A 19,509-nucleotide genomic window follows, 5' to 3' on the forward strand; every position below is an offset into this window, starting at 1 on the left:
GCAGCAAGAGAGGTGAAGGCACTGATGCCTGGGGATGAGCAGGGCAAAGGCACCTGCAGGGCCACTAGGTTCTTGCTGAGAAAGAGAGGGAGGTGGGGGCATGGGAAAGCTTGAAGGGGAGCTCCACAGGTATCTCACATCTCCCTCACTCTGGAGCTACCTATGTGACTGGTGACAGGAGAGGACAGCTGGAACTGAGCCTGAGGTTCCTGGAAGCAAAGTTGGAGATGTTCCAGGGAGGCCACCTGAGATGGGTTTGGAGTCTGTACCCTGCTGGAATCCTCCACTCCAAAATAATTTTGAAAAGTCGCATACCTACCACATAATTTCCCCCCATTGCACATTTTTTAAAGTTGGCATCTATAACTTTTCACTATAAGTTTTAGAATTATAAACAATGTTATTTAGTATATAATAAAAGTTGACATTTTAAAACAAAATGGTAATACTATTCTTTAAAATGTATCCAAACAAATATAAATAGCACAGCAATTTTATGCCCACTATCCATTTTAAAAAATATATAAACTCCCTCTTTTATAAGTCTAGAATTTTACACTCTTCTTTTTGTTCTTGAAAGTGTATTTCCACTTTATCTCTCTCCCACATTATTTTAATGCAATATACTTTTATGCTCTACAAAAGAAATACATAGAAATTGAAAATTTAAAATTGTTTTTATTTCCTGTAATTATAAGGCTCTGCATGTTTAATATTTCCTTCTGGATTAAGCAATCATTACAATTAGTCTAAAATTGGTCAAAGCAATTCAAATGTTTATTTTGATAAATGAAAGTACTTATTTTAAACAATAAATGGAAGGTTTAATCATACAGGTATTTCTTAATAAGAGGAGTAGAGGGCTTACAAAGTATTAAATGAAGGAAATTTTGTTATCAATAATATCTCAGTATTCCTAATGGGGACCCCAGAGGGCCTCACACTTTGGGTTCATAAACTTGGAGTATTGGGTGCGAATATCCCTTTCATAAACTGGGAAAAGGGTAGATGGAAACAGGGAGGGAAAAAAAGACAAGCTACATGAGGCCTCCAGCACAGCAACATTCCAAGGTGCTGGACTACAGGAAGGGGCATCCGTCCACCTCAGAGAGGCTGGCCAGTGGGAGCCTTAGACTGCAGAGGCCTAGTCCCCTTGGAGAATCTGAGCTCAGTGTGGAGGACCAGAACCCTGGTTTGGAGATTGCTGCCTAAACCGGGCTAACTCTAGTTGTACATTGACTCCTCTGTTGAGTACAGCATGGGAGCCCTTTGGACAGGATATGCCTGGAGAACACGTTCCTCAACTGTAAGAACAGGGCTCACTTGGGCAACCACTTCCACAACACAATGACCTTTCACAATTACACAGAGAATAAATATGTCAGCTCCAGGAAATAAAAAACATTCTGATTAAAGAAATAAATCCAAGAGGGGTAGAGTTTACTTATTATTGAGCATTACTTTTCTGAAGAGTACACCAGTGAATAAATACATATGCTTTGCCCAACATTATTACTAAGAACTTAGCTTGAGGGGGTACAAGGATATCTAACACAGTTCAACAACAAAAAAAAAAAAAAAAAAGAAAGAAAGAAAGAAAAAAAAAAACCCAACATTTATAATACATCTATATACTGAAATATGATCATGATTAAAGATCACATTGAAGATAAATACTATTGATGTTGGGAGGGCACTTGTACCAATTGTGATTATGGCTTACAGTGGGTTTCAAAGTACAGTCATGAATTGCTTCACAATAGAGTCAGGTTCTGAGAAATACCTTGTGAGGTGATTTCTCCATTGTGCATACATCATATAAAAACTAAGCTGTGATGTCACTAGGTAACAGTATCTTCGAGGACCACCATCATTACATATGTCCCATTATTGACTGAAACGTCATTATGCAGAGTGTGACTGTACTTTCTATTTTTTGTGTGTTTTCAAGTATCATCCAAATTTTCTTCAGATAAACAAGTATTCATTTTTTTAATTAGAAAAAATTTTTAATGAGTAAAGTAACCAATATGCTTTTCAAAAAAATACATATCACTGGGAAGTCACTTAACAATCTTTATGAGTTTAAGTGCCAGGTTCCATAGTTACAGGAGTGACTAATCCCATCCTTATTCTTTATCTGGCGGACCTTTGGTTGGCAGGTTTGAGAATTCTGGAAATAATTAAAATCAGGCACTTTGTAAATTTCAAGCTATTAACATCTCTTAACAGCTTTGAATTTAAGATAAATTCCATTTTTGGGAAAAAAAAAAAGTTAACCATCTACAATATCTCCATAGCCACTGAAAGTCAATTTATTGATTAGTTTTAATTGTATCTTACATTTTCAATTCTATTCTACATTCATTTATCATATTAATGACAACATTAAATAAAAGAGAAAAACTGTCATTTAAAGACTTAAAAGGGGGCTGGGAATGTGGCTCAAGCGGTAGAGCGCTTGCCTGGCATGCGTGCGGCCCGGGTTCAATCCTCAGCACCACATACAAACAAAGATGTTGTGTCCGCCGAAAACTAAAAAATAAATATTAAAAAAACTCTCTCTCTCTCTCTCAAAAAAAAAATAAAATAAAAATAAAGACTTAAAAGGCAGAAGGACAGAACTTTGCAGTTCACCCCCAGCATTCATGCTCCCTCACATAACTGGCTTCAGGGAGAGAGAGGATCTGCACTTGTTTGGAGAGGAAGCAGCTGACATGAAAACATCATTATCGAAATTAGCAAACTGAAAATTTATGAAGCACAAATCTTGGAAAAATTTGCCACTGTGTTTCCCTATGTTTACTTGCCACGCACACTTTATGTACTGTGCCTAATTAAATGTAACAGATTAGAAGTGCTGAAATGCTAAGTTGTACAGAGTAGAACATGCCAGCAGATCTACGTGGTAAACAACCCTACCTCCACTAAACAATTTCTCCTTAATCTATGTTTTCACCATCATTCTGTGGTTCCATTTTAAATGACAGATGGAAGTCAGATCCTGTTCAAAGTTGATGGTGTTAATAAACTCTAAATCTCATTCCACTCCTCCCCTCCCCTGGGGCACAAGCTCACTAGAGTTTTTGTAAGGAGAGAAGGGCTGGACACACTGTGGATAACTACACTGTGCACATCCCCCAAGAACCTAGAGGGCAATTAGATAAATGAACTTTAGAGCTAACCAGGCTGGCAGGTGAATACCAGCTCTGCAAGTTCCTGCCTATTTCACCTTAAACAATCATGCCATCTAAGGCACATCCTTTCCTGATCTACAAGATGAGGTCATGATATCTAATTTCAAGGGGGCTCTTGTGAACATTAAATGAGATGACATGTTAAATTCACAGGACAGTACCTGGGATGTTCCTGGCACCTAATAAATGTTAGCTCTCCATGTTTTTAAACCAGCAACAATAAAAGCCTCTAAAGCCCTTGGTGTACAAGCCATGCTTGCATCCTGCAGTGACTAAAGCCAGGTAACCTTTGTCACAGGATTTTCGGATTCTGGGAGAGCAAGTGCAGAGCACTGGTAGGATAGTGGCAAAGGGACAGAGGTAACAGTGAGAGAAAGGAAAAGGAGGCCTTTCCCCATCTGCCTGAGCATAATGAATTTCCTACCAAAGAAGGATAACACCAAGACCAAGAACACCTATCTGCCAGCTGAAAGCCAACTTTTGGAACACAATCTGGTTCTAATGGGAGAACTGACCAAATCAAAATTCCATTTCCATAGTATTTGAAATAATTTAAAACAGATTCACTTGTCAAGTACAGTATTTTTTTATTTGAGGCCATGAAAAATTTTATTGCTATAATGTGCTGACATCCTTACAGTTTGGCTTTGCCCTTTCTACTCTATGCATGATGGACTGATAACTGCTGGTGACATTCACAAAGAGGCTCATCTGCGAAAGTATATAAAACGTCAGCCTTGCGGCCACAGCACATAGAAAATGGATGACACCACTCATCTCCCTAAAACACGTGCTGAGAGCTGGTTCTAAATGACCACAGACAATGTTGACAGTTGAAGATTTTTTTTTCCTTTAGGATTATTTCTTTCATTAAAAAAAAAATAAAACCGAGTTAGGTAAACAAATCCTGCACTTATCTTTACTATTTCCTTCCTACTACTTTTTAATTTTTGCTTCATTTAATGTCCATATCATCTAGAAATGAACCCTTATCTATGATTTTCAGTCTTCTGTGTCTGAAATATATTTATATAAATATGTATATATTCATACATACACCATACATATATGTACATGTATATATGCATATTCACATATTTACAGCTATACATTTTTAAAAAATATTTTGTCTTAGTATTTTATTTTTATGTAGTGCTTAGGATCGAACACAGCACCCTGCACGTGCTAGGCGAGCACTTGACCGCTGAGTCACAACCCCACCCCCTACAGCTATACATTTTTAAGAATGGTTTTAGCTGCATTCTTTGAAGTTTTTTCTAAATATTTTTTTAGTTGTTGATGATTCTTCATTTTATTTGCTTATTTATATTGGTGCTGGGAATCGAACACAGTGCCTCACGTGTACAAGGCAAGCACTCTACCACTGAGCTACAACTCCAGCCCCTCTATGAGCTTTTAATAGACTACATTTTCATTATCATTCAGTTAAAATATTTTCCAATTTCTACTGTGGGTTCTTCATTAACCCAGGTGTCACTAAACATATTGTTTAATTTCCAAACATATGGAAATTTTCAACTTATCTTTTTTGTTATTGATTTCTTTTTTTTATTTATTTTTTATTGGTTGTTCAAAACATTGCAAAGCTCATGATATATCATCTTTCATACATTTGACTCAATTGGGTTATGAACTCCCATTTTTACCCCAAATACAAATTGCAGAATCACATCGGTTACACACTCACATTCTTACATAATGGCATATTAGTGACTGTTGTATTCTGCTACCTTTCCTATCCCCTACTATCCCCCCTCCCCTCCCCTCCCATCTTCCCTCTCTACCTCATCTGCTGTTGTTCAATTCTCTCCCTTGTTCCCCCCCCCCTTTCTCCTCACAACCTCTTATATGTAATTTTGTGTAACATTTAGGGTGTCCTACCATTTCCATATGCTTTCCCTTCTCTCTCCCTTTCTCTCCCCCCACTTGTCTTAATTCTACTTAAGTCAGAAATACACTCTAGTCAAAAAGAAAAGTTTATTCTGCAATTGTTGGATGTAGTTTTCTATGTATGTCCATTAAGCCTAATTTGCTAATGTTGGCATCAAATTTTTTATATTTGTGTTACTCAAAATGTGGTCCAAATACTAATACTAATCTGAATGCTACAAAGTTTCAGGGCCAGCACAGATCCTTTGAATCAAAACCCGTGGAAATGGATTCTGAAATTTACATTCTAACAAATCTGCAGATCATTCTCATGTATGCTAAAGTTTAAAAGGTACTGTTTTGTGTCCTTATTTATATGTGTCTGCTTATTCAGTTATAACACAGTGTGAAAATGTCCTATTGTGATTTTGGATTTGTCAATTTTTTCTTTGAAATTCTTTAACTTTTTGCCAAATGCTATTTGAGCTTGTGTAATTAGATGTCTACAAATGTAGAACTGCCATATTATCCTTACTTGGTATTCATTTTTATCTATAGTAAAACTTCTTGTCTTGGAGTGTTTTGTTTTGTTTTTTAACCTGATATTATTTGCTTTTGCGCTGAGGTATGTTACATTCTTTCAGAGTTGTTCTTTTTGTGTCCTTTTATTTACTTATTTTTTTTAAGAGAGAGAGAGGTAGAGAGAGGCAGAGAGAGAGAGAGAGAGAGAATTTTAATATTTATTTTTTAGTTATCGGCGGGCACAACATCTTTGTCTGTATGTGGTGCTGAGGATCGAACCTGGGCCGCACGCATTCCAGGTGAGCGCGCCACCGCTTGAGCCACATCCCCAGCCCTGTCCTTTTATTTTAAGCACGTCTCTTAGAGAACACATAATTTTTATTTCTATACCCTATTTGTATTTTCTATTAGGGTATTCAATATATTGATTTGATACTGATATCTTTAGATATAAACCTATCATTTTACTAAGTGCTTTCTATCTGTACCATTTACCATGCACTTTTTCTCTCCTTTCTTGCCTTCTTTTAGATTGCTTATTTTAAAAACTTGCTCCATGTTTCCCATGTTATTGGTTTGGAAGTTATATAGTCTTTTAGTATTCTTTAAGTGACTATCCTAGAAATTACATATTCTTGATTAAAGTTTAACATTAATTGGCACTTTTCCTAGAAAATGCCAGAGCCTTAAAATACTCTCCTCATAACTTGTAAGACGTTACTGTTGTACACTTTATTATACACACAGCTAAAAATGTTAAGACATGGTTAGTTATTTTAAGCAATCAATATTTATTTAGATTCACATACTTATTTACCCTCTTCTTGGCTTCTTCATTCCTTCCCCCATCTCCTTCTCTCTATCTGGAATCTTTTTACTCCTGTATGAAGAACACCTCTTTTTATATTTCCTTTAGAGAAAAAAAAAAAATGGGACAAATTCTTTCAATTTTTAATGAAAATGTTTTTATTTCACTTCTACTATCAAAGAATATTTCTGGCAGGTACAGAATTTTGGCTGACACTGACTTAAATTCATTTCTTTAAAGACAACACTACTATATCTTCATTGTTTTGGTTAAGAAAGTAGTGGTCAGTCTAACTTGCTTTTTTGAAGGCAATCTTCTTTTTCCCTCTGGCTGCTCTTGTTTTGCCTGTCATTTCATTAGTGTGGATTCTTACTTATTTCTTTTGTTTGGGGTATAGTTCTTGATGAATTTAGATCTTGGAATCTGCTATCAGTTTTGGAAAGTTTTCATCTATTACACATACAATATTGTTCTGACCTACTCTCACATTTGCTTCTGGAACTAAATTACACTTAAAGCCATTTTTTAAAAACTGTGTCCTCTATGTCTCTTACTTTCCCTTTTGATTTTCCCATCCTGTTATCTCTTTAGTTTTCACAGAATCTTTTTTTGTATTAGGACTGCTACATCCCCAATTCTTCTTCTTCTTCTTTAAATTTTAATTTTGTGACAGGGTCCTGCTAAGTTGCTAAGGCTGGCTTCAAACTTGCAATCCTCCTGCCTCAGCCTCCTGAATCAATGGGATGATAGGCGTGCACTGCCATACCTGGCTATAATGATTATTTTCTCATGACCTACCTTCCAGTTCACTAATTCTCCCTTCAGCTATGTTTAATCAACTTTTAAACCCATCCACTGGCTTCTTTCCTTTTTTTTTTCCAGTTGCTAGGCAAGGACTCTACCACTGAGCTATAATCCCAGACTCCTGGTTTCTTAATAATGGTAATTAGATTTGAAGTTCTAAAATTTTCATTTGATCATTTTTTATAGTTTCCAGTTCTGTGAAAAATTCTCCATTTTGCCCTTTTTTCCCCTCTTGGATATACTAAACATAGTTATTTTACAATCCTTACCATATATTTTTTTAAATTTTATATATCTCTTTGGGTCTATTTCTATTGTCTGTAATTTCTGCACATGCATCCTTTCCCCCTGATTATGTGCTCAATGTTGTGTTTGCTTTGTTTATGGAAATCTAGGCTAAAGTTACGTGTGTGTGTGTGTGTGTCTGTGTGTGTGTGTGTGGGGGGGGTGCTGGGGATTGATCAGGGCCTTGTGCATTTGAGGCAAGCATTGTACCAACTGAGCTATATCCCCAGCCCCAACTAATGCTTTTTTTTAAAAAAAAAAAAAAAGAAAGAAAGAAAGGAAAAACAACAACAAACTTATACTTGGCTTGTCCAGGTAACTCTGAATAATAGCAATCCAATTTTAATACCTGAGGTATTCTGGGAGCTGGAGGTGCACCTCAGTGATACAGCACATACTGAGCATACATGAGGCCCCAGTTTCAATACCTAACTCCAAAAAAAGAATGAAGTTACTTTAAAGCAGAAGCCTCTCTTAGGGTCTTCTTCCATTGTACTATTGCTACTAAGATGGAGTCTTAGTAGTCTAAATATTAATCCAAAGCAAGGGGAATGATGTCTCCTCCTTGGTAGGACCTAAGCATTATTCTCACCCTCTCAGCCCTGCAAAGTTGCCAAAAGCACTGCTTAACCTCTCAGCTTCTAGCCATACTCTCAGAGCTGACAAATAACTCAGGTAAAATCAGTTTTCCCCAGCTTTATGTTCTCATCTGCAAATTTCTTGGCAACTTCATCCATTTCCAAGGCCAAAAATATGAACTTAAGTGGATGACCCACAAACTACAACTTTAACCTTGACCTTCCTCCTGAGTTGTATTTCTAAATGGAACATTTCCCATGCTAAAGATAATGGAAACCTGGCATAATCATCAAACTTTAATATCCCCTGCAATTGGATAATAATATTATCATCTTCAATGAAAACCTCAGCTTTCTTCTATCACTCTTTCCTCCCCACATCCAACCCAACTATTTACCCTGTCTCCAAATTACAGTCTTACCTCCAAAGTACTGTTCAAACCCATTCCTCATTTGTATTTTCAGTAGCTTAATGTGAATTCTTTTTTTTAATATTTATTTTTTAGTTGTAGATACACACGATACCTTTATCTTATTTACTTTTATGTGGTGCTGAGGATTGAACCCAGGGCCTCACATGTGCTAGGCAAGTGCTCTATTACTAAGCCACAACCCCAGCCCCCTTAATGTGAATTCTTACCACCCCTTGTGTGAATTATGATAATAACCTATTTTTTTGTTGTCCTCATTCTAGAGGTTTCTCCTTCAAACTGATCTTACACATCAGTGCTAGATTATCTTTCATAAATCTGATCAGATACCGCCACTTCAGAAATCTTTTTCCTCTTTATTTTACAGGCACTTATATAATACATATATAATAATTATTGTTTTTTTACAGTAATTATAAGATGATTCTATAACATAAAGCATCATGGCAAGAATAATACACTACATGCTAATTAAAAATATACAAGCACATACATATACATAAAATGAATATAATCCTTTTTTCAAAAGGATATAAGCTCCAAAGGGAAGGATCTCTGGTGTATTCATTATTACAATGTTGTCCCAATGACTTTGAAGATACTAGGTGAGTGAATGTTGTTGAATAAATTAACTAATGAACATAAAATAGCCATTTACACTGCTCAGCATCATAACTACAGACATACATCTAAATTGCTCAACTTCATAACTGCAGACACCTAAACTGAAAAACCTCAAAATATCAGACCCTCTTCAATCAGCCTCAATCTTGACCTTTCAGCATTATGTCCTGCTATCTAAATCATTTGCTCAACATTCATCAGACACTTCTAGGAATTAAAAATATAGAGCTGTTTAAAACAAAAGTTCTGACCAATGTAGTTCTGACCATTTATCAGGGAAATAGCATTAAACAATTCATTTTTTCAGAATTACAATCCTGGTAAGTGGTATGAAGCAAAGGAAGTTATGAGAATATAAAACAGAAAATACACACTGAGAATATCAAGGAAAGCTTTCTTAAAGAATGAACATCTGAAGTGAGTTTTGAAGGAACACAAATTAGTAAAATGTTCAAGCGTAGTGGGGCAAGGATAGAATTCCAAGCAGGAAAAATAGCACAATCATTATATCTTTTATTTACTCTTATGGGGGCTCCACTAGCCATTTACATGTATTTCATTGAAATGTGCACAATCCTATGATATGCCATTTTTTTATCCAAATCATTCATGAGAGGAGAGGAAGCAGAGTGAGGTAAAATGACCTGCCCAAGGCCACAGAGCCAACTGACTAGGGAGGAGCTGGGGTTTGAGTTCGGCTGATCTTAGACTTCCTTCAATTCATTTTTTTTTTAATATTTATTTTTTAGTTGTAGTTCGACACAATACCTTTATTTTATTCATTTATTTTTATGTGGTGCTGAAGATCAAACCCAGGGATCTTGCACGTGCAAGGCAAGCACTCTACCCCTGAGCCACAACCCGAGCCCAGACTTTCTCAATTCTTGACATGATCTTCCACATAACCAGCCAGGCTCCAATGTTCTAAGACTGTCTTCCTAATACATCTGTCTTCTGCCTATTTAATTTCTTTTGCTAAGTATAGCTTTCTTCCTCAATTTTTTTTCTATCACAGTCTTAAAGGTATCCTTCTCTGGCTTATACACATGTCATTTTCTTAGAGGGCCTTTCCTAATCTGATCAGAACAGGCATGGTGGCACAGGCCTATAATTCCAGCAACTTGTAAAAAGCCAAGGCAGGAAGATCTCAAGTTCAAGGCCAGCCACAGCAACTTAACAAGGCCTAAGCAACTTAGTGAGACCTGTCTCAAAATAAATAATAAAAAGGGCTGGGGATGTAGCAGAGTGGTAAAGGACCTCTGGGTCCTGAGTTCAATTCCAAGTACCCAAAAAAGAGAAAAGAAAAGAAAAAGAAAAAAAAAAAAAAACCAATGTGCTTTATACACAACTGACAGAAGAGTCAGGAAAGGAGAAGAGAGGCCAATAGAAAAGGAAGAAAGCAAAGCCCAAGAGTATCTCTGGAGAAGGTTCCTGGGTAAGAAAATCGAGGAATCAACAGAAGTGGGAAGCCAGGATGCTAGAGTATGAATCCTTTTCTGGTCTGGAGTCTTAGAACATTATCTGCTGTGGTTTCCCTACACTCTGCCCACATTTTTGTAAACAGTCACTTCATTAAACTCTCCTCAAGTTATTCTAATTTGAGCATACCATCTGTTTTCTGTTGGGACTCTGACTTATAGATTAGCCTATTGGCCTGACATGCCTGGCAGAAGCAAGTCAATGGAAAGGTGAGATGCAGCGATGAGAGGCAGGCACGAAGAGGGACTGGGGAATACTCATTTGGAGAAAGAAGACAAGGACCAGGAAAAAAAAGGCGAAGAAAGCAGAAACTGGAGGGCTCCCAGTTCTGATGAAGACTTCTGCTAGGTATATGAAAACTCAAAGAACATAAGTGGATGGGCTGAGGATGTAGCTGAGTGGTACGGCACTTGCCTAGCCATGTGAGAGGCCCTGATTTGATCCCCAGAACCACAGAAAAACAAACCATGCAAACATCAATAAACCCACTAAATCTAAAGTGAAAATAGTCTCTTTATCCCTGGATTAGGTATCAAATCAAATGAGTGCTAGAGATTCCCTCAGAAAAGTTCATTCTAAAATAAACATGCCTGCGGTTACTGGAGCAAACTTGAAGAGCATGCTCATAGCCACCTGCTTGTTTAAGGAGAATTCCGCCTACCCCACAAGCTTCCCCTGCTTTCAGCCCTCCAGTGTGCCTGACCTGCATTTGGTGCTGTAGCATGTTACTTTTTTTTTGGGCGGGGGGGGGGGAGTACTAAGGATTGAACCCAGAAGCACTTAACCACTGAACCACATCCCCAGCCCCACTCCCCCTTTGTTTTAGAGACAGGGCCTGGCTATATTGCTGAGGCTGGCTTTGAACTTGTGAACCTCCTGTCTCAGCCTCCAGAGTTTCTGGGATTACAGGCCTGCACCATAGCATCTGCTAGCTCTCACTCTTTTACAATCCACTCCTTTACTTTTTGCACACTGTTTAATGGCACTCCACCTCCACTAGGACACACCGTGGGAGATTTGAGAACAGAGGGTCTTAGTCTTCCTTGGAGACAGCTTGCCATTCTCCTTCCACTTGTCTCTGGTTTACCTACTGCACCCAACTAGGAATCCACTTCTGCTCTTTTGCCAAAGTAACAGAGAAAGCCTTTACGGACAGCTGAACAGAATACTGTAATTTGATAGTCATCTCTCTTTTTTTCCCCCTCTTCTAATTATTATTTTAACGGGCTTCTTCTTATTTTAATAGATTTTTTTTAATAAAGAAATCTTACTTACAAATTTTAATTAGCTTACAGAATATTCACTGCTTTGGAATAAGTAGTTTAATGAGTGAGGAGACCTCAGGCTACTAACTAGCCTAGAATCTCTACAGTAGCTTAGGGGGAAAATGATGCAGCCCTAGTGACACAGCCCAGGCCTATGCCTCACAACAGGACTCTGCAGCCTAGACCCTGGAGAGGATGAATCACACCAACTCTTGTGGAGGGGGGTGGGGTGGGGTGGGGTGGAAGAAAAATCCAGTTTCTCCCTTTTTATCAAGACTCTATATAAGAACCATGCAGATCCACCACTCACTAAGGCATTAACCCTTGTCCAATCAGTTCTGTAAACTTCAGTTCCCTCATCTGCAAAGCCACATCATAACCTTTTCATACAATCCAGTTTTCACACTGGATTGTGATAAAAGCAGGCCCTGTGCACCAGTATAAAGGGTCTAAACAATGTTAGCTGAATGAATGAATGAATGAATGAACGAACGAATGAATCTTGATGCTGTGACTTCAACCTCTACCACTTAGGTTCTCACCTGTTAAAAAATAATAATAATCTTTTTTTTCCACAGTACTTTTCAGTTACAATAGCGATGAAGAAAAGGTTAACATTTTTCATTCTAAAAACACCTAGCAGAAAAGGTAAAGCTAGAGTCATTCAAATTCAAAATTGGAATCAGGAGAACAATGGAGTTTCTTGTGGCTTAGTAACTTGAATAATTAATGCAAGTTAGCGCTATTCCAAAAAGTAAAAGCATATTAATAACTGCTTCACTAATTAAGAATATGTGACAATTTAAGTATGACTCTCAGTGCACATGAAATTTGAAATAATTTCTTCTTTTGTGAACCTTCAGGTTGTTATGTAAAAGGGGAACTCCAATTTACTCTATCAAACTGAGCCCAGTATATATTTCTATATTAAGGAAATGTATTTATAGTACATTATCACAAATTAGTGTAAGACTGGTATAAATTATACAATTTTCACTTACCCATGCCTACTTATAGTTATACATTTTGTGAACTTGAAAAACTATAGTATATATTAACTCAATATGTCTAAAACCAAACTCCTGATCTTTCCTCCCAAAATCGACTCCTTCCAAATCCTTCTTCATCACACTTAATATTAACTCTTTCCTACCACCACTCAGGTCAAAAACACTAGTGTAATCCCTGTCTACATCCAAGTATCAGTAAACTCTCTCAGCTGTACTTTCACAACATACCAGAATCCAGCCACATCTAATCACCTCTGCCACTAATACTGTGGTCCATGCCACCATCATCTGCTCAGATTATACAACCAAAAGATAACTGGTATCTCTACCTTCACCCCCTACCCCCACCAAAGGTCTACTGCCAACATACACATAGTGGTGTATGTAAATTCCTTAGTTTACATACAGAACTAAAATACTCATATATATGTGAAGGGACTACATATCATATACATTTTCTTTTTAAAACATATTATATATATAAAAGTATATACATAAGTATAGAGTGTGATGAATTTTCATAAGTGAACACACCTGTAAAACTAACAGTTGGATCAAGAAATATTCCTCCTCCTTGTAATCACTATTCCCTCAAAGGTAACTACAACCTGACTTCCAACATCTAAGGCTAATTTTGCCTATTTTTGAATATTTTACAAATGAAATCATGATTTCTTCAGCACCAAGCTATTACTTGTGGTTGTGGTTCACTTGTTCTTGTTAAAAAAATCCCAAATATTCATAAATATACCACATTTACAAGTGAATTATGATTATTATTACTGAGGACATGCCTGTGCACATTTTTTGGTGAACACTATAGACAATTCTATTATGTAAGACAAAAGTTTTGCCTCTTAATTTCCTGATGCTACTTTTATCCCTAGCACAGTATCTTGCACATTATAGGTATTACAATATAACTATTTGTTAAAAAAAATAAAGATACACTTTTAAAATTTAATAAGTATTTGTTGAGCAAGTAATGGAACTAATCTTTTAACACTTCTCTTATTAAATCTAAAAACTGACACAAGGCTTCCTTAACTGAGTTCATAAAAACGGCATCATACTACATGTTCTGCAATCTGCATTTTTCACTCAACATCATGTTTCTAGGGTTCACTAGAATTGATGTATTCAGCTACAGATCATTCTTTCAGTGCTGTAGAATGCTCCATTGTGGGATTATTGCAGTGTATTTATCCATTTTTCTAATCATTGGACAATTGTTTCAAGTTTCTACCATTTCAAACAATGTTACTATGAATGCTCTTTCTAGTGTCTTGATATACAAAGGCAAAAGAGTTTCTAAGGTTGAATGACATATGCATGTTCAAATTTATAAGACAATGCCAAGAACTTTCCAAAGTGCTAAACAATGCACCTTCTTGCTGCTGCACAGTCTTGGCAACCCTTGCTGTGGTTAGACTTACAAAATTTTGCTAATCTAGAAGATGTAAAATGCTACTTAATTGCAGTTTTTAAATCACATTTTCCTGATTACTAACAAAAATGAGGATCTTTTCATATAATTGACCATTCGCATACCTTCTTTGGAAATCATGGTTCAAGGCTGTTAAAGTTTGTATAAGAGATGTCCCCTGAAAGCTCATGTATGAAACAGTGCAGGAACAGTCAGAGGTAAAATGATTAGATCATCAGAGCTGTGACCTCATGAGTGGATTAGGGTGATGGATTAATAATTTGAAAGGACTACTATATTGGGTGGCAACTGTAGATAGCTAGGGTGTGGATGGAGGAAGTAGGTCACTGGGGCACACTTTGGGGTTTACATTTTGTCCCTGGTGTCTCATTCTCTCTATATGCTCCTCAGTTGCCATGAACTAACCAGCTTTCCCCAAGTTTACCTTTCTGCCGTGACGTTCCACCATCATCTCAGGCTCAGAGGTATGGGGCTGGTGGAACATGGAATGAATCTCTGCAGCTGTGAACCCCAAATAAACATTTCCTCCTCTAACTTGTTCTTGTCAGGTATTTTGGTCACAGCAACTCATAGCTGACTAACACAAAGTCTTTCTCCTATTTTTCAAAAGGGTTGTCTTTGGAGGGGGCATTACTGGGGATGATGTTCTTCATCTTTTTCTTATTAATTTATAGGAGATCCTCATATATATTAGATGATTTTAATCCTGTTGTTTATATTAGAGATATCTTCTTGTAGTTCATGAGTATCTTCACATTTAAAAATATTTATTAGAAAATAATTTCAAACCTGCATAAAAGGTTCCAATAAAAATAATACAAAGAACAGCTGTGTATGCCCTTCACTCAGATTCACCCATTCTTAACATTTTTGCCTCATTTATTTTATCTCTGCGTATTCATGCACTATGTGTATATGTATGTGTGCTTATAAAGATACACATACATATACACATGTACACATTTATTTTTCCTAAAACTTTAAGGGTAAGTTATATACAACATGTCCCTTTACCTCTAAGTCAGTCAACAGATAGTTCCTAAGCCTACAGATATTCTCCCACATAACCACAATACAATTATCAATTACAATTTACTTCACTAAATTTAATCCCATAATGTCTGATATGGCATTTTCCCTCTTCCAGTATAGGATCCAATCTGGGGTCAGGTATTGAACTGAGCTGTTATCACTTCAGCCTGTTTTAATCTGGAACATTTTCATGGCCCCTGTTTGCCATTTTTGGAGAATGCCCCTCTCAGCTTTCTTCCTCAATACAACATTCTTCACTTTGGGCTTGTGTGATTTTTCTACTGGTTATATTTAGGTTACATTTTTGGGTGGAACACTGCATCGAAGTCTACCTGCCCCTCACTGGTGATGCTGATCTTGATCACACGGGCAATGTTTTGTCTCCCTCCCTCCCTCCCTTCCTTCTCTCTCTCTCTATCTCTTTCTCTTTCTTTCTTATCCCTTATGACTAATACAGGCTGATGCAGAGACATTTCAAGACTAGGTTCTTCAACTATTTTTCCCCTAATTTCCCCCTAAATCTATTAATGATTCTAGTCAGATTCAATTTTTAGTGAAATGTTTGTACCATAATTAAATACTTTAATAATAAAAATTCTACACTGTAGTTATCCATCTTTTTCTTTGTTATTTACACATTTTATGTCTTGTTTAAGAAATTCTGATCTACCTTCAAAGTATTGAAGATATTTCCTTACTTTTTCTATCAAAGATTCCCCTACTTATTTGTAATAAGTATTTTAAGCAATAGAATAAAATCTCAGTTTCATATGCTCTAAAACTAGCAAAACTTATGTTGTTCCTATTGCTTGCTTTTGGTATGTTTCAGTATTTTTAAAGTTAGATTGTATATGAACAATCTCTGAGTTTTAAATTTAATGCTACTTCAGTATGATTTAGATTTTAAACAATGTTTTTTTCTCTTTTCAAGATAGTTGACTTGTCAGGTTTGAAACAAAGTCTGTTGTCATTTCTAACCAAATTTTATAGGCCATTGATTTATAAGGCTAGCAAAAGATATCTTTAATAGTTAAAATGATAACATCATTTCATCTACTTCAGAGATATAGGAGGAGGAAATTGTAGGGAAATTAACTTTTAAGGCAGGAAACAACAGCTGAATAGAGGAAAACTGTCACAATTTAAAATGATACTTAAACTGACTGGTGAAACTCTGAAAGGCTGACCTGGAAGAAATAAGGGCAGAAAATTTGCCTCTTAAACATACAAATGGATCTATGTCTATATATTTCTATTCCTCTTTTTCTTAGCAATGGCTACAAAAAGTTCAAAACTTAACTTATAGAAAACAAGTGAAATATCAGTGTGGTGTCATATGCTTGTAGTCTCAGGACAACATAGCAAGACTCCTATCACAATTAAAAAAAAATGAATACAGCAACTAACAATTTTTTTAAAACACTTGGTAAGTGGGTTCCTAGCCTATTTTAGAAGTAAAACTAACTCAAAACAAACAACCAGAAGGAAACCTTTTATCACTTACCTTACTCCAGAATATATTTGGGTATGTCCTACACCACACCCAAAATGTTAGGTACTATCAGTAATGAAAAAGGCAGATAATACTGTCATGTGTGGGTAGTTACGCATATGGTACTAAGGATTGAACACAGGGTCTCATGCATGCTAAAAGCAATCTATCATGCCCAGCCCTTTTTACACAAAATCTTATTTTGAGACAGGGTCTCACTAAATTGCTAAGGCTGGACTCGAACTTGCAATTCTCCTGCCTCAGCTTTCCGAGCCAGAGGGATTACAGGTGTGTGTCATTGTGTCCAGTCAGATTACCTTGTTTTTGAGAAATATATATGATCTATGTTATTCTCCGTATCCGTAATATATAAATGTAAGAAACAAACAAACAAAAAAAGCAGTAGCTGAACAACATCTTAATTTAAATTGGATCTAAAATAATGGCACATACCTATAATCCCAGCAACCCAGGAGGTTGGGGCAGAAGGATCACAAGTTCAAGGTGAGCCTTGGCACTTAGTGAGCTCATCAACACAAGGAAAAAACTGGATTCACAAACTTTCAAATTCTATGTCAGAGAGCAGTTATGAGAATCAGAAAGCCAGACCTGGCTTCCTCACCTGGTGTTCAGCATGAGCCTAATCCTTTCACTAATGGCTAGGGGGAAATGCATACTCCAGGAAACCCAAATGAAATAAATATACTTCTGATATGGGTTTCCCTGTCTGATCCTGCACACTACACTCAGTAATTCAAGTGGCAGTGAGCACTACACCCAGATGGTAAAATTTTCTATAATGTATGTCTTTGTAAGCTGGTAATGCAATTATATTCTATTTCTAACTAGGCAAATGGAATCAAAATATACCTCTATTTCATAAGATAATGACAATAAACCTTAATTATAATTTAAAAAAAAATTATCCAGATTCCCCAAGGATAGCAAAATCTGAGGATGTTCAAGTCTTTTATATAAAATGGCACAATATTTACATTTAACCTACTCAAATCCTCCTGTACATTTAAATAATCTGTATTTTATTTACAAGACCTAAAACAACGTAAATACTATGTAAATAATTATTATATTGTTTAGGGAATAATGATAAGAAAAAAGTCTGTAAATGCTGAGTATGAATGCAGTGGAGGGCTGACTGTACTTATATTTTAAAGAGGTGCAGTTGTTTGTGTATTTATTAAAGTATCACCAACTCTCAATACAAACATCTGACTAAAACTACACATACTGATGCTAGAAGATATAAGCAAACTTCAAGGCCACAGGGAATACAAATGGACAATAAAAAATAAACAATAACAATTCTGATTGCCATAAACTTAATTCTTCTGTTTAATGAATAACAAGGAAGGAAGCAAAGAAATCCATGGGACTCAAACATTATAACATGGTTACTAAGAAGGGGCTTGGTGAATTCCTCAAAGTTTTCACCAAAGAGTTATATTAAATTTCCTTTCAGCAACAAGTTGGTTTCTTACTAGTAGAAGCTTAGGTCAGTTCTCTAAGTCAGGGAAACCAGGAGTCCATGTCATTTACTGGACAGTTAAGTAAGTGTTAACTGTCACTCACCATGGCATGTTTATGGCTGTCTATTGAAGATTCATACTGGGGGCTGAGAAAGTGATTCCTTGCCACTTAGGGTCTTAAAAATATTATCTGAACTTTAAGATCTTGTATAAAAATGTGGAAATATCTACATTTTGCTGATGTCTTCTTTGACAATAGAAATTTACATATGACATTGAATGAGGAGCCCCTGAGGAAGGAAGAGAATTCCTACATCAGTGAACAGGACAGACCATCAGGTCCCCTCTCACCTGTGACACTGTGATGCTGCATTTCTTGGCCAGCTCCTCTTTGGCTTCTTCACTGGGGTAGGGATTGCTGAGGTGTGAGTAAAAATATTCATTCAAAATTTCTGTGGCTTGTTTACTGAAATTACGCCTTTTCCGTCTATGATGAGAGGGAAAAAAATTGAAGTTATGATCAGCATTGATCAAAGAGGAATAGATTAATTATGATCATATATTTAAAACATTCTTAGGGTCTAATTTATCACCAAGATATTGTAAATTATATTCTAGGCACTATCCAAAGCACTATCCAACACATTGTAAGATATACTAAGAAAAATACTAGAATGTGAAGCACAATTAATTTCATTATTTAATTTATTCAACAATATTTATTGAGGACCTAATGTGTTCTAGGTATTAAATAAAAATCCATAGGGAATAAACAGACAAGGTTCAGAGAGCTGATAGGCAACTGGAGAGCTAAGGGAGAGAATCAGATGGAGGAAGAAAGACTTTAGACAAGGATCACAGGAATAAATAATTACAAATCTTGGTAACCAAATCAAGTATCATGAAGGAGAGTGTGATGTACCATAAAAGTGTTTTAATAGAAAAATGAAACACAGTCTATGGAGTCAGGACTGATTTCCTTGAGAAGTGATATTTAATCTGGGACCTGGAAACATACAGGAGTTAAGTAAAAAGTACTAGGCAGAGGAAAAGGTTCAGAAACAGAAAAGAACCTGGTGAATCTAAAGGGCTAGAGGAGGCTGGAACTCAGATAAAGGTAGGAAATGTGTGAGAAGGGGCAGATTAGAGAGGTTTAAT

General features: G+C 36.4%; 1 protein-coding gene across 1 annotated transcript in view; it reads right to left on the minus strand.

Annotated features, from left to right (window-relative positions):
• Pbx3 (PBX homeobox 3) overlaps positions 1-19,509 on the minus strand; it is a 205,978-nt gene that overhangs the window by 12,381 nt on the left and 174,088 nt on the right. The window contains exon 5 of the mRNA XM_076843104.2: positions 18,703-18,838. Within this exon, the coding sequence (XP_076699219.1) occupies positions 18,703-18,838 (136 nt within the window). The remainder of the gene's footprint in view (positions 1-18,702; positions 18,839-19,509) is intronic.

This window comes from Callospermophilus lateralis, chromosome 2 (genome assembly GCF_048772815.1).
Source record: "Callospermophilus lateralis isolate mCalLat2 chromosome 2, mCalLat2.hap1, whole genome shotgun sequence".
In the NCBI taxonomy this organism is placed as follows: domain Eukaryota; kingdom Metazoa; phylum Chordata; class Mammalia; order Rodentia; family Sciuridae; genus Callospermophilus; species Callospermophilus lateralis.